Source organism: Microtus oregoni, unplaced genomic scaffold (genome assembly GCF_018167655.1).
Source record: "Microtus oregoni isolate MIOR12 unplaced genomic scaffold, Mior012 000047F_ref0000412, whole genome shotgun sequence".
NCBI classification, from domain to species: domain Eukaryota; kingdom Metazoa; phylum Chordata; class Mammalia; order Rodentia; family Cricetidae; genus Microtus; species Microtus oregoni.
The window spans coordinates 12,654,573-12,670,213 of NW_024543221.1; the positions used below are offsets into that span (position 1 = coordinate 12,654,573).

The 15,641-nt window shown below is 41.6% G+C and overlaps 1 protein-coding gene across 1 annotated transcript in view; it reads left to right on the forward strand.

Annotated features, from left to right (window-relative positions):
• Ush2a (usherin) overlaps nucleotides 1-15,641 on the forward strand; it is a 669,744-nt gene that overhangs the window by 501,787 nt on the left and 152,316 nt on the right. The window contains 2 exon segments of the mRNA XM_041635252.1: nucleotides 14,367-14,465; nucleotides 14,902-15,125. Of these exon segments, the coding sequence (XP_041491186.1) occupies nucleotides 14,367-14,465; nucleotides 14,902-15,125 (323 nt within the window).

Consider the following 15,641-nt stretch of genomic DNA (forward strand, 5'->3'; position numbering starts at 1 on the left):
TCTACTAATTGAAGTATTAGTGTTTGTATGTTCATTGTACTCCATATAAATACAACCACCCAAGGAGAAGATGTGAGAAACTCTATGACCCGGTTTCCTTTGCAAAACACGAGATCAAACATGGAAGGTATCATAATTAAGTACTTGGAGTTTATTCATAACTGTGAACCTTCATTCTGACCATCTGCACCTCCCCCTACAACCCGGAGGACAGAAAAATGTATCTTGGTAGCAATATTATTCTTGTCTCTGATTCTCCAGCAAGAATACATTCATAATTGAATAAATCATAATGACATTTCCTAGAAGGAAGTATGTTGATGGTAGCATAAAGATTTTGTAGAGGAGTGTTGACTTGTTTATTGAATTCTGGTCCACAGTTGTTAGCAACTGATCAAATAAAGCCTTGTCAAGTTCTCTGTTCTCTCCAAGTGTCCTCAGCTGGGGGTTCTCATCTACGAGTCTTTTCTTCCCGCAAGTAACTGCTTTCAAATGAGATGGGCATTTCCTGCTGTCTGCTAACTTCCTCCATGCCAGTAGACCCAGGGGATCTTCTGAGGGCCACACAGTCCGAAGAAGAATAAAATTAGCTTATGTGGCTATATCAAAGAATTTTCTTTCAAAGTCACTTTGAAATTTTTGATATTATCATTGAAATAAACTAATGCCGGAAAATGATTCTTCCCCTCGAAGTTAATGATAAATACTTGCTCCCATTTAGCACAGCAGTTAACTAACACCAAAGATCCGCCTATGTGTGCCTCTCCAAGCCTAACGGCGTGGGACTTAGAACTAAGAACACAACCCACTTTGATCTTCTGGAACATTTACTGACATTATATAAGCCTCCTAATAACTGAGTGTGTGTGTGTATGTGTGTGTCTGCATTGATATGTTTACATATTGTGTATATTTTGAGATTAAAGATAGCATTCAGTGTCTCTTCAATCACTGTTCACTTAAAAGTGTTTATTTTAATTGAGTGGGTATGTGTGTCCATGCATGTAAGGGGCAGGTGGGTAGAGAGAGAACATATGAATGCCCCAGAACACAAGCATGTAGATGCTAGAGGACCTTTGAACATCAGTTCTTGCCTCTCACCATGTTGAGGCAGGGTCTCTCTCTTTTCTGCCACTACCCAGCATGCCCCAGGGTAGCTGGCCAGTAAGCCATAAGACCAAGTCTCTGCTCTTCCCCACTCTCCCTAGGAGTACTGAGAGAGACATGTGCGCTAGCACACCCTGCTTCTATGTGGATCTTGGGGGGCAAATTCAGGTCAACAAGCTTGAGTAGCAAATGCTTTTGCTCACTGAGCCAACACCCCCACCCTCTGCCTTCTTTAAGATAGTATGTCTCACTGAACCTGGAGCTAACTAGGCTGGTTGGCCACCAGAGACTCTTCTGTCACTGCCTTTCAGGGCTACGATGACAGGCACAGACCACAGGTAGATTGGTTGGGTTTTGTGTGAATGCTGTGCATACAAACTTGGATTCTCATACGAATGGACTGAACTCCTTTCGCCAACCCTTAGGAACCAATTCTTAAAATCTCCACACCATATAGATATGTGTGTATGTCTAATCTGTCAAAATTATACGTGCATTTATGCATCACATACGTGTGAATATGTATGATATCCACACAGCACATATATAGAGTTACAGAAAACATTTTAATATCTGCTGAACATTTGAGTCCATGCTACACCCTGATTCTTTGAAGCAGTTGTTTTCCATGGTTTTACATTATCCTCTCTTGTCCAGATAAGAAAAAAAAAGAAAAGGAAAGAAAAGAAGAGAAAAGAAAAGACATAAAGAAGCCCTTCCCGAGGGAGAACTGGGTCTATGCTTCAATTGCTAATCTGTATATATCTAAATGAAGGGATGCTTTTCTGACCTGGGTCCTCAGCCCGCAGTCTTCATTATCTAGTTTAAGGCCACTCACATCAAGAAATAAATGTAGTGACCCCAAGCTGTCTTGTATCTCGCTGCAGTTCAAATCCAATCAGTAGTCTCTATGCTTGAGGCTGGGATGTGTGCAGGCATTTTGATATTTATAGAGGAGTTGAAATATTGGTTAATAATATTACTCCTTTTTTCTTCTCAAGACTTTGCTCCATAGCTACATATCACAAAGGGCAGCAGAGAGGGGAATGCTTGTTCACCCCACTTTTTTATAAATATGCTAATGACCCCAGAGAAGTGTTAATGTGGGTCATTGTTTGATCAGAATAGCAATGAACTGTTGGGCTGCGTGGCACCATTTAGAGAGAAAACATCTTCAAACCTGGCCTGAAAGACTCATTTTTAGAGGTTAATGAGGGGGTGACTGGTCCTTGTGTATTGTGTCTAATAGCTCTTCTTTTAGGGGGAAAAGAGTTTTATTTCTCATTGGTATAATACACATCTCTCTCTGTTTTGTTCTTAAAACTTTTCTACAGTCGGTAAATGAAGTCGGGAAACTGACTAAAATAATAACACAAATAATAAAAGCAGTCCAGGAGAGGCCTCATGCAAAAGTTTGTCTTTCCCCAGTACAGATCTGAAGAGCTCTTTGTTCCTCTAATTCCAGTTACTCTAGATCATGCCTAACTGATCAGGCTCAGCAAAAAGTGCTGGGGTCTTTGCTATGGTGCTACCAGCACCATACACTGTAGGTTTGCCACTAAGGGACACTGTGTTCTCTGGCTGAAAAGGGTTAAGAAAAATGGTAATTACATTTCAGAAGATTCTTCTATCCTGAGTAAATAAAGGTGGGTAAACAGATGACAGATGACAAACAGATGATAGATAGAATAGTTAGATAGATAAATAGATTGATGACAACAGATGGTATAGATAGATAGATAGATAGATAGATACATACATACATACATACATACATACATACATACATAGAGATTGATGACAACAGATGGTATATGTAGATGATAGATAGATAGATAGATAGATAGATAGATAGATAGATAGATGATAGATAGATAGACAGATGATAGATAGATAGATTAGATAGATAGATGATAGATAGATAGATAGATAGATAGATAGATAGGTGAATAGATGATAAATAGGCAAATCGTAGATAAGAGATGACTTAATGGATAAATAGAAAATGATAGGTGATAGATATAAAGATATATACTATTCCACTAATGACACTTTACAAGTCCGCTCCGCCTTCATTAGCTGTTGGTAACACCATAGCAAAGACCCCACCATTTTTTGCCTATGACTTCACCAGCTCTAAGGTCCTTATACAGTTGGAGCTCACCATATTGGTCTTTCTATTGTTAGTTTCTTTCACTTAGCATGCTTTCAAGACTATATCAGGATTTCAGTCTTTTTTAAAGTCCGAATTCCATTGTATGTATACACTATATTTTGTTATCTGTCTAGTCACCAAACAAAGGACATTTGGATTCTCTCCACCTTTGGGATATGGTAAAAAAAAAAAAAGCACAATGAATCAGTGCCCTTGTTAACATTTATTTTCTAATTTCATATGTTTTCTGTGTGACTGCCCCTTCTGTAATAACTGTTATAATTAACTGTGAAGCAGCGGGTTTGATCTGCATTTCCCTAATGATTCACAATATTGAGTGTCTTTCTGTGTGATTCATAAACTTATCCTTTCTTTGGAAAAATGTCTATTCATGCACATTTTTATGTTGCTGAGGTGTGTCAGTTCTTCATATATTTTTCATACTCATCCTTGCTGTGGTATTGTCTCCAAATGCTCACATTTAAAGCTTGGTCCTCAATGTGATGGTCTTCTTAAGCTTTTGCACCGCGGTGGGACCTATTAGAAAGAGATCAGGTTATCCAGGGTGCTGCGCCAAAAGGCGCTAATGGAATTCTCAGGGGGCTTTATTCCATTCCTGAGAGCTGGAGCTGGCAAGTGTTGCTGCTTAGAGGCCACTGGACTCTGCAGTTGTCCAGCCTGTGTGACCATGAGCCTGCCATTCCCTTCCTTCATCCACTCTTGCCATGAAGTTGTTTGTAGAACAGGGTTTGTGCCATGTTCTAGAACTCGACATATCAATGAAACAGACCTTTAGAAACTGTATTGAATAGTCTCCGGTATTTTGTCATGTAGTAAAATAAAAATGGCTAAAATAATCCCTCATTATTTTATGATTTCTGAATACTTTCTCCAGTGCCTTCCTTGTGGCTGACTCTTATCTACTTTGGTGATGGAATGTTTGAAATTTTGACAGATACAAATTCATCTATTTTTTTATTGCTGTAAGTTTCATGTTATAACCAAAACAATTATTTTAAACTCATTTCCCAACCCAATATCGTGAAGCTGTCCCTAGATGCTTTCTACTAAGAATTTTGAATTTTAATTTTACTCTGTGATCTTCAATACATTTTGAGCTCATTTTGTGGCATATAATAAGGTAAGAATTTGACTTTATTCTTTTTCATGTGAATGTTTCTGTTTCTCAACACTAACTGTGCAAAAATGAGTGTTACTTTCCCCCATTGGGTGGTCTTGACAGCTTTGTTATAGGTGGCTTGACCGCTGCATGTGTGAATTTGGAGCTATCCTGTCTATTTCATTTCAGCTGCACATCACTCTTTGTGCCAGTACCATGCTGTTTTACCACAGCAGCGTTGTACTGGAGTTTGGAACAGGAAGCAGAAGACTTCTGACTTTGTTCTTAGACAAGACTATTTTAGCTATTTGCGATGCCTCAGCGTTTATGTGAAAATTACAGTGGCTTTCCCATTTCTCAAAGAAGCCTCAGGATTTTGGCAGAGATCTCTTTGGCTCTCCCAATCACCTGGGCTAGCACAGACATCTGAACAGTGGTTTCCCAGCCATGACCGTGGGATGCTCTTACACTGGGCTGTTTCTTGCAGCTCTCGGTGTTCGCATGTCCTTGGTTGACCTCATTGCTACACATTTTATACTTTGGGTGCTGTGTTAAATGTTACTGTTTTACAGATTGTTTGCTCTTATGGTGTAGAAGCCTAATGGATTATTTGTGTATGTTTTATATATTGAAACATTGATGAATTCATTGAGTAGTCCTGGTATTCCTTTTCATAAATGGAATTCATTTTAATAAATGGAACTTTACTCCCTTTTAAGATCCTATAGTCTGAGAACATACATGGATTGCCTGACTTGTTTGGTTCTGGATGCCTGTTTTTTCTTTATCTGTGTAATTGTTCTGGCTACCACCCAACACTCCAATGGTAAGAACTGGAGGCCGGTATCTCTGTCTCCTTCCGATCTTCCAGTGGTTCTGTTTTGAGTTGGTTGTTAGTCAGCCACTCTTCCTATTCACACCCGCTAATACTGGGACGGTTTCCTTCTATTCCTGCTCTGTGGAGTAGAATGAAAGAGACAAAGCTTTCTTTCATGCCTTTTCTTCTTCAGCTGAGAGCATGTCCCCCACCACCCCTTATTGGGGTGTTAGGATGATGTTGTATTATATTGATTAACTTTGATTTGCTAACCTTTTAAAAATGATTGTTAATGAGGCTGGAGAGACGGCTCAGTGGTGGAGAGTGCGAATTACTCTTACAGAGGACCTGGGTTCTGTCCCCCGGCACCTGTGTCAGGGACCCTCAGCTACCTCTAACTCCAGCTTCGGGAGTGCCCAACATCAGCTTCTGGCTCCACATGCACCGATGCTAACGTGCCAAGGCCCACCCTCCCACACACACACATATGCATAATTTTAAAACCGCTTTAATCTTTTTGGACTGTATTGTTATTGTGTGTGTGTGTGCCATGGTGCATTTGTGGAAGTCAGAAGGCAGGTTGTGGGAGTAGACTCTCTCCTTCCATTGAGGGGTTCAGGTGTTGAACTCAGGCTGTCAGCCCTGTGTTGTGGCAGAATTTCCTCACGGCACCATGTTGTTTTATTGGAGAATTTTCCATTCTCAGAATAAATCCAACTTGGCCATGAAGTGGTTTTTTTTGTTTGTTTGTTTGGTTGGTTTTTTGTTGTTGTTGTTGTTCAAAGTTGCTATTCCCAAGGGCTTCCCATCTACAATTCTCTTCATTCCAGCATCTTTGTGTGGTTTTAATATCGGGGTTTTGTATAACTCACAGTTAAGTTGGGAGTCATTCCCCATTCTTCAGTCTTTCTGGAAGAAGACATTGGTGTTAATTTCTTTAAGGATAAGTAGAATTCGCCAAGGAAGTCACTTGTCCACTGTGTTTCTTATGGGGAGTTGTTTGGTAAATCATATAATCTTATTATGAATTACTGAGTCCCTTCTGGTTTTCTATATTTTTTTGATTCAGTCTTGTTAAATTTGTATTTCTATCAGTTTGTTGTTGTTGTCTAGTAGCATAGTCTCTTGAGCAATGAATTTGAGCAGGAAAGACCTGGAGGATAGCTGCACTGAATTCTTGTCTTATTTTCCTACTCTTCATGAATCTAAACATAGGCAGATACTATCCGATGGTTTCCTATCAATTCATCTTGCTGTAGGTCTCATGAGGACTAATTCACGGAGCAGGACATCCAAGATGGTGCGTGAGCTCCCTAAGTTCTCATTGAACTCAGGCCTTTCCTTATTAAAGCTTGGTGACTCATTGCTTACATGATACAACCTCTGGATTAGTTTAAATCATCTGACTGCTTGGCATGGCCACCGTCTACTTACACCTTGAAAACAGTCACAGAATAAGGTCCATGGAAGGAAAAATGTCTAAGAAGGGCAACACAGGAAATGGGAAGGAACTGCTGAAGGCGTGTGAGGGAGAGGAGAGATGGGCAAGGGAGAAGGAACTCAAGATTCAGGGAGCAAGAAGGAAATCAGCCAGATCTGGATCATGGGAAGAAAAGAGCGGCTGAAGTCTATGCTCTAGAATCCCCTGTCAGCCATTTCTGAGATGTCACCAAGATAAACAGTTTTGTAAATTCCCTCTTTAAGGACCCTCTATACCAAAATAAATCTACCAGAAAACAAAAACAAAGCAACATAAAGCCAGTAACAACAAACTTGATATTTGGAATTTTTATATTTTTGGTCTAGAGACATCAAGTCAAGGACTAAGGTATTTTTTATTTAAATTTTTTTAGATATTAATGTTATTATCAGAATCTCACATGCTGACATTGCGCATGTATGAGCTCTAGGGAAATTTATTATCCCTCATAACCCTGCAAATTATGAATGTGCTTAGCTAAATGTAATATTTTACTTCCTCTCGTTTAATTATCTTCCCGTTTTAAGCGTTTTGTTTGGTTAAGTAAATATATCCTTATTAAGAAATAATTTTCCCATTAGGGAAAACACTTCAAGACATTGGCACCGGCAAGGACTTCTGAGCATCTAGTCACTTAGGAAAATGTGACAAGTGACAAATGAGATTTCAAGAACTGAACTGGTTCCACACAACAAAGGAAACAGTTGAGGAATATTAGCCTGCAAAATGGGAGAATTCATTGCCAGTTATGGATTCAACAAGGGGTTGATATCTAGCCCAGCTCGGGGTTCTCAGGCTTCCTATTGCTGCAGCCCTTTAATACATTTCTCCTCTTGTGGTGATCCCCCACCATAAAACGATTTTGTTGTAGCAGTTTTGCTACTGTTATGAGTCATAGTATAAATATCTGATATGTGAACCCCGTGGGAGTCATGACTCACAGGTTGAAAACTACTGACCCAGAATAGACAACTCAAAAATAAGAAATCAAAACACATCATAAATGGGTTAATGAATTGAGTAGATGATTCACAATAAAGTTTCCAATTAATAGGACAAAAGAAATTCCAACTTCACTAGCCACCAGAGAGATGCAAATTAAAACGACATTGAGATTCTCATGGACAAAGGGGAAGAATTCTGTACTGATGGTGAAAATATAGACGAGAGGGTCACGATGGAAGTCAACATGGAGGTTCCTCTAAAAGCTGAAGATAGATCTTCCACATGACCCAGCTATAGCACTTCTGGGTATTTACCCAGAGGGCTTCACAGACGGACATCACAGCGGTCTTTGCTGCAGCGCTACTCATGGGAGCTGAGTTACGGGACCAGCCTGAGGGTCAACAACAGGGGAAACATCATACATATACAACAGATGTTTTTTCAGTCATAAAAAATATCAAAGTCATGTTTGGGAAAGTGGGTGAAACTGGAGATAATTTTATGGAGACAATCCATCTCAGGAAAATAACACAATATGTGTTTTCTCCTATGTGACTCTTGGGTTTGATATAGCTATTTTAAAACATGGGTATGCAAATATGACTGGAAAGCCGATGCCAGTCTGCCCTGGCAGGTACATCTAACCTGTGGCTAATGAACTGCAGAGCTAAGGATGCTTATGAACATGGCCCAGCACAAAGTCATGTTGGTCAGACATGCCTGGAAGGGTAAGCAAGGGACTAACAGGAAAGGCACAGCCCTCTGAGCTCGCATACATGCCCCATACTTTTTAATGCAAAAGTTTGGGGGGGGGATCTGTACCAAGGATCTCCTTGGGATCGCAGCGTAGTTCAGATTTTCTTCTCTGCAAGTGTTTGCGGTGGCTGGCCTTCCTATCTGTGGGGCTGACTGCAGTAACTGTATTCAGTGTGTAGTGTCCAGCTAACCCAGTGGTTCTTACCCTTCCTAATGCTGTGACCCTTTCATACAGTTCCTCCATGTTGTGGTGACACCCCAACCATAAAATCATTTTATTTCATTGCTGCTTCATAACTGTAATGTTGCTACTGTTATAAAATCATAATATAAATATCTACTATACAGGATGTCTGATATGTGACACTCCCCAAGGGGTTGCAATCCACAGGTTGAGAATCACCTGTCTACACTCTGGTTCTTTCCACTTGAGTCAGGTTATCTTCGGTGACGTCACTAGCCCATCTACACATCAGCAAGCCTTGGGTCATTATACTGCCAGCACTGATTTGAGCCCCAATACAGACTTTCATTCACTCACGCTGAGTAAGGTCTTGAGAGAAGCGGCTTGACCTAGTGGAGAATGGACGCCCATGGTGCCATGTTGGCCTATGGGCGGCGCATCACCTACACAGTGAAATAGAGGGAGACAGGTTTGAGTCGGCCCAGGATTTGGTTAGTGCTCCAGGAAAAGTGGATGTGATTGTCATAGCTCTGATTTACAAAAACTAATTAAATCTGAGTGGCAGAAAGTACAAGGAGGGAAAGTGACGCGAGAGCACTGTTGCCAGAAGGGAAAGCCGCGGAAAGGCCACTGCCCTCTAGGATGGATTCTTAACCTTCTGGAGAATTCTTTCAAATGTAAAGATTCTCACTTTCAGTAGAAGTGCATTGTAAACACATATGCACACACACACACACACACACACACATACACACACATACACACACACACACACATACACAAAAGCAAGGATGCAAATTGCCTGCCATCTTTATACCCTTGAAGAGCACTGATAGACCCACGTTTCAGAATCACCTCTTTTACTTCACTATGATGATGAGAGCTCACCAGTCAAACGTTTCTTTTTCAAAAGGAATTACTTTTGTTACTTTGAATTATATGTATGTGTGAGGGGTATAGGCACATGCCTGCAGTTGCCGATGGAGACCATAAGAGGGCATCAGGTCCCCTAGAGGTGGAGTCCCAGAGAGCTGTGAGCCCTCTGTGCTAAGCACCAAACTTGAGTCCTGCAGAGCAGGACCTTAACCGCTGAATCCTCTTAGTTTGGGTTCTCTCACCAGTCCACACTGAAGCCTTCCTGAGAATGACATTCTTCAAGTCCCAGGAAGCAAGAGTGACATGTTTCTGCAGTGCTATCTATGCCTCCATTATCTCTGGTAGCCACAGTGGAGGAGACAGAGGCTCAGTACTTGTAAAACAAAGCAGAAAAAAAATCTCTTTATTGCTTTGACCTTCAGACACACTAAAAACAGCCAGGTTCTGAGCTCTCGCTCCTCCTCAGCTGTCTCTCCTTCTGGTCTCCCCAGCGATTACGAGCGCTCACAGGCCTGCTTCTCCACACCCTAGCCACCTTCACAGCCGCCGGACAAGGCTCAGATCCTACAACACTGTTCCAAAACCCAGCCTCTCCCAGCGCCCGGCATTGGGAGCCCGCCACGACACCGGCCTGGCTCGTAAACCATCTCTTTATGTACTTTATTACTTAAACTCTTTTATTTGCCTGCAGGAGCCCCTTAACAAAATCACATTGAATTGACTTTCTCACACCAAATCAAATCTCCCTGGTCCCAGTTCAGTTGTCTTTGTCAATATGTATTTTATAAATGGAGTGAATTAACAGATGCCGGAGGAGCAGAAGTGCTGGGGTAGCGTTTATGTTTTTTAGTGCTCTCTCTGGGCGGATGAGCTGTGTGGGAGTGTTATACAGGTACCTTGGGAAGGAAGTCATTCCCGCCGATATGTATTCTTAACCATTTTCTCCCAATATATTTTAAATCTCCTTATTACACATTTTTCCCTTAGTGTTTTGCATGTATGGTTTTATCATGTACGCCGTTAATTTGGGCTCAGACTTGATGCATTCCTTAATATTAAAAGACAAAATAAAAACATTGTCTATCATTCAGAGAGGATGTTAGCCATGACCAAGATCATTCCCTGCTTTTAGAATATGTTTACACACACACACACACACACACACACACACAGAGAGAGAGAGAGAGAGAGAGAGAGAGAGAGAGAGAGATAATAAATCAGGTTTATAAAGTCTTTGTTTCATGGCAAAATTCTGGGTTTACATGGACCCTAGACTCTGCTTTGAGAAAAATCAATGAAGACCTCCAAAAAAAAAAAAAAAAAGAACATTTTTTTCCTAGAATGGAATTTCCAAGTTTCTTAAAAAAGGTGGAGGGGGGTAACTACAGGATTCCACGGTGCAAGAGCTGACTGGAAGCGATTGCTCCAAAAATGTCTCCATACAACCCCGATGGTCTTTTGGAAAATGTAGCATGTAATGTTTTAAAATATATGGCAGTGGTTTGAGGAACAAGCTTAATGTCTTCCTCGGTTTTGTGATGGTGGCCATAGCGCCACCTACTGGTCATCACAAGCAAGAATGTCTTTTTTCTTATCTTTTTTTTTTTTTTAACTGTTCTGCCCCTAATTTTCTAAGTTTGTTCTGAGGGCTAATTGTAATCCGTTTCTTCTCTCTTCTATGCCTGAAGCACAGAACCCCTTGTGCTAAAATATGACGGTCCCTAGTCCAGCCCAGGGTTCAGTATGAGTTTTCTTACCCAGGACTGATTTTTTTCTACTTTACCGGTTTTATCTGTTAGTCTTCTTTGGAGAGTGTAAGGCACATTGTACAGACTTAAACTGCTTACAAATCATCAGACAGATGCATTGACAAATATTTCCTCACTAGTCCTGTATGTTAAAGAAATGCTGGTGCCATACTTGATAGTATGATTTCAAGCGTGTCTTCAAGAGCCGCCATCTACCAGGGGCTGTATGTATACATGATGTGAAAGCCTGTGCACGCAGGCCGACCCGAAATGGAAATATCTACTCACACGCACCTCTCTGTGTCTTGCTCAAAGACACTCTCCATATTCACACAAACATAATGAAGAGCCTTGGAAGAACGGCCCAAGCCATCAATAAGAGATGACCTGTTTGGTTTTTCTTTGAGCTTGTTTAAAATTGAGACTTCTGTGTGTCGAGGTTCAAAAGTCAAGTGCTGTGGGTGATAAATTAGGCAGGGGTCAAAGGTTGTTGCCATGCCTTTCGGAAGCCAGTCTGTCTCTGGATTTGCTGCTCATTCATGCTGAAGTGAGGCACCATGGGTAGTACCACCAAGCCCCTCTCCTGCAACATCTGCTCTCCCTAAGTGAGTTAGTGCACGTCAGACATCTTTATGTCAGAATATCACAGTGATGGATGCAGACTTCAGAAAATGCTGCATAAAAATCTGGTGTGCCGTTCTGGCCATTAAGTGAAATTACTATTTAAATTAATGGCACTGTCATGGTTTATCTGTGCAAAGAATGAACGCTGATTAGAGTATTAAGTAATTAGCAATTTATCACACTGGAACAAGGTTGATAATAATTGAAGAAGTAATGGTTGGCCAAGGAAACTAGAAAGGGAGGCACTTCTTGTTATGTGAGTGAAATCTCGCCTGAAAATTTTCAATTCAGAAAAGCCAAGATGAAGCCTTTGTCAAAAAAAAAAGCATCCTTTCTTTTCCTCCCCTCGTATAAAAACAGTTCATTATCAAAATTTTAGTTGACCTGTCAAAAGTCCCTCAGAGCGATCAGATGACTGATTAGGGTTTCGAATTAGGTCAATGTCTGCATTTTGATTTCATACTTAGAGCATGGTGAAGCCATGCAATAATTTGCGAGCGGAGGGGGAGACTGTACTCTCCTCCCTAAAAGACCAGTTTTCAGGTTTTGATTGCTCTCTAAAATGGAAACATGAATAGTTTTAAGAAAATTACAAGAGGAGAAAAGTGACAGCCAAGAATCCAAGGGTATGTTTAAATTTATGATCTGAAGGCAGCAGAAAAACAATTTCCAAACAATACCAAACTTAGGCGCATGGCGGTCACTTTTATTTTTGTGTGTATGAAAACACACATTTATAAGAAGACACTGGCGTTTTGCATGAATATACCTGTCTTTATCCATAGAATTAAGACTCAGTCTGCAGTGAGAACCTTGCAGTGCGAATCTCATTACAGAGCACATGTCCTGGGAATGAAAATAAAGATTGTTAATATCGTTGTTTACTTTCAGTGACTTGGAAGACTTATCACACTTAGTTTAGCATATTACACATCAAAATGTAACGATCAGTATCTATGAGTAGTCAAGTATACAATTTTTAAATAGTGAGAATTTTTTTGAAGTTGAACACTAGTATGATAGTTCTTCAGAGCCCTGACTGCATAGTGTCTTCCTTTAAGAGATTCACCACACTGAGATCTTTCTGAATGACCTTTTTTTTAAAAGCTTTAAGAACTCTGGCCTGTTATTAGGGATGCTGCTCCTAATATGGACGTTTGTACAGGACCAGATTAAACAATTCAGGACTCTAGACCACTTGAAATTTGAATTTCTTTGCATTATTGGTTGGGACGAATAATAAACAAACAGAACTCTAATTAAAATGAATCATTCATCAAGTGGCGCTGCTTTGCGGCCAGATGCAAATTCTATTTAGACAACATGATGACATGCCATCTAGACACCTTGATTTCTAGCAAAATCCAACTCCAGAGCATTGTTTATCTAACTGGCTCTTTTATGTCTAAATTGATGTTGGTTTCTTCTATGGCGATACATGGTAGACATTTGGTCATTGGGAGAAAAGCCTATTGGCCCTTCAGGCATAGATGTCTCTGCGGATGGAAAGTTGGTGACGTGCCCTTATTTTGGTGTCCCCAGCCTTACAACCACGTCATTTGATAGACCCAGGGCTGCGTGAGACTCAGAAAATAGTGGCTGGCTGTCATGCTTGTTCTTCTGGGGTGGCAAACAGGCTTCACTGGTTTGTTAGGGGTGTGTACGTGAGGTTTGTGATGTACTTCACTTAGCTTGTTGAGAATTTTTTATAGTGGGTTCTGGTCATGTTCACTCACCTCCCCAACTTCTTCCAGATCTCCCCTACCCACCCAATTTTGTGTCCTTTCTTTTTAAAATCTTTTTCAACCATCCCATCAAGGCCAATTTGTTCTTCCTAAATGTCTGGCTTTGCCCTAGAAAATGATCATCTTACCAGAGACCTCACTCTTAGAAAGAGTGACTCTCCCTCCTGCAGCAGCTAACAATTGCCTTTAGCTCTTCAGAAGTGGAGAGACTTCCTACTCAGCTCCCACTCCCTGCTGGGATCTGGGATGACCCTGGCTTGCACCAGAGACTGTGTATGACGCTGTGATTGGCTGTGCAGCTGTACCTAGAAGGCAATGTTTCTTCGGAGTCATCCACAGCCTCCTGCACACTTTCTAACCATTTCACAACGGACCCTGAGCCTTGTGAGAAGAGCTTATGGTACACATTCCATTTAGGCTTGAGCGTGCCATAGCCTCTGTATCTCTGCCTCTTGGCCAGTTGTGGTCACAGCGTCATCTCCCCTTCTGATGTAAGTTTGTAGAGGTGTGGCTGTTGGGGACTTTTGACCAGCTGTGTTTGCTGTCATTATCATCTTCTTAGGTACCACAGGATCCCAAGATGGCCTTCCCTTCAACATGTCACTGAAAATAACTTGGTTCTTCTGATTTTCTGTCTCCACCTCCCTAATGTTGGTATCACGAGGTGTGATGCCATCTGGCTTATACAGTATGGATTAGAGACCAAACTTAGGCAAGCGCTCTACCAACTGAGCAATAGCCCCGGCTTGGTTGCACATACCCAATATAATTCTGAGAGAAAGGGACTCTACAGCTGTCTCAGACTTCAGGGGAGGCAAATGCACACCCCAGACAAAGACAGGCGGCAGCTCACGGAGCTCTTACCCAGGGTGGCTCATCTGGATGTCTCTATATTTCCACTCTGCCTGGCTCTCATCCCAGAGTCCTGGGTGGCCCAGCCTCCCTTGTGAATGTCTCCAGCTTTCTCTCTAGGATCTTTTAATCTAGCAAACCTACTTGAGCAACATGCTGTTATCATCACAAAAGGGGAAGGTGGTTTTGACAGAAACCCAACCTTTCTTTCTGTCTTTCTTTTTTTTAATGGAGTGCGGGCAGAGTCTGGCCTAGCTGAATGATTTCCGAATGGTTCCTCTTGTGTGTTCTTTTCCTGATGAGTGCCTGGCGCTCTGGCTAAGAAGGACTCTCACCGCACATTTAATTCACCTTGGTGGAGAGACGCTACCCTTGCTAGGGCTCCTTCGCCGAAACGGCCCGAGTCTGACGCTTTTATACCAAGCTTTACGGCTACCTCAGTTTTCTTCCCTTTTTTATTTGATATTCATATATAACATTTTATTGTTGCAGGAGTGCTGTGTTGTGGGCAGGATTATGTGAAGATGTCAGATACCATATGCTGCTCAGCTTCCCACGGAGAGTCTAAAGCACACGTTAAAAAGAATGACCCGGTGCCAGCGAAGTGCTGTGACACTGAACTTATTCCAGAGAGCCGGCGATGCTGTAATGGAGTTGGAGAGAATCCTTTGAAATATGTTTGTCCTGACCAGATTTCGGCTGCAATGGCGATGAAGGTAATTGATAGAAAGCCTCTCGGAGGGGCCGCCTTGACGAAGAAAAGAGAAATACATGGTTCATAACTATTTTTCTAAAATAGGAATATAAAACCTCATGTGTGCATTATTCATTCTTGTGTCCTATCCATATTAATACCGGATGAGTTTGTCATGATTGATGCCACAGCGATGAATTCTAAAGGAATTCCTAATGATTAGCTGTTCTGGGGAAAGCTTTGCCCAGCACTTCAGATGAGTGGGTGACAGGAAGTGTGTGCTCCCAGACCGAGCACTGTCCTCCCTGGCCCCTGTGCAGCACAGCCCTGAGTACTGCAGCTGCCACCTGTGGTGATTCAATTGTCAATCTCAGTGATTTAGAAATAGCTGGAATCACATCCCTGGGTGTGCTATGAGGGGTTTTCTGGAGGAAAGGACTGAGGCGGAGCACTAACCCAAGGAGCACTAACCCAGGGGGCAGGCAGTGTGGAGCACTAACCCAGGGGGCAGGCAGTGTGGAGCGCTAACCCCAGGGTA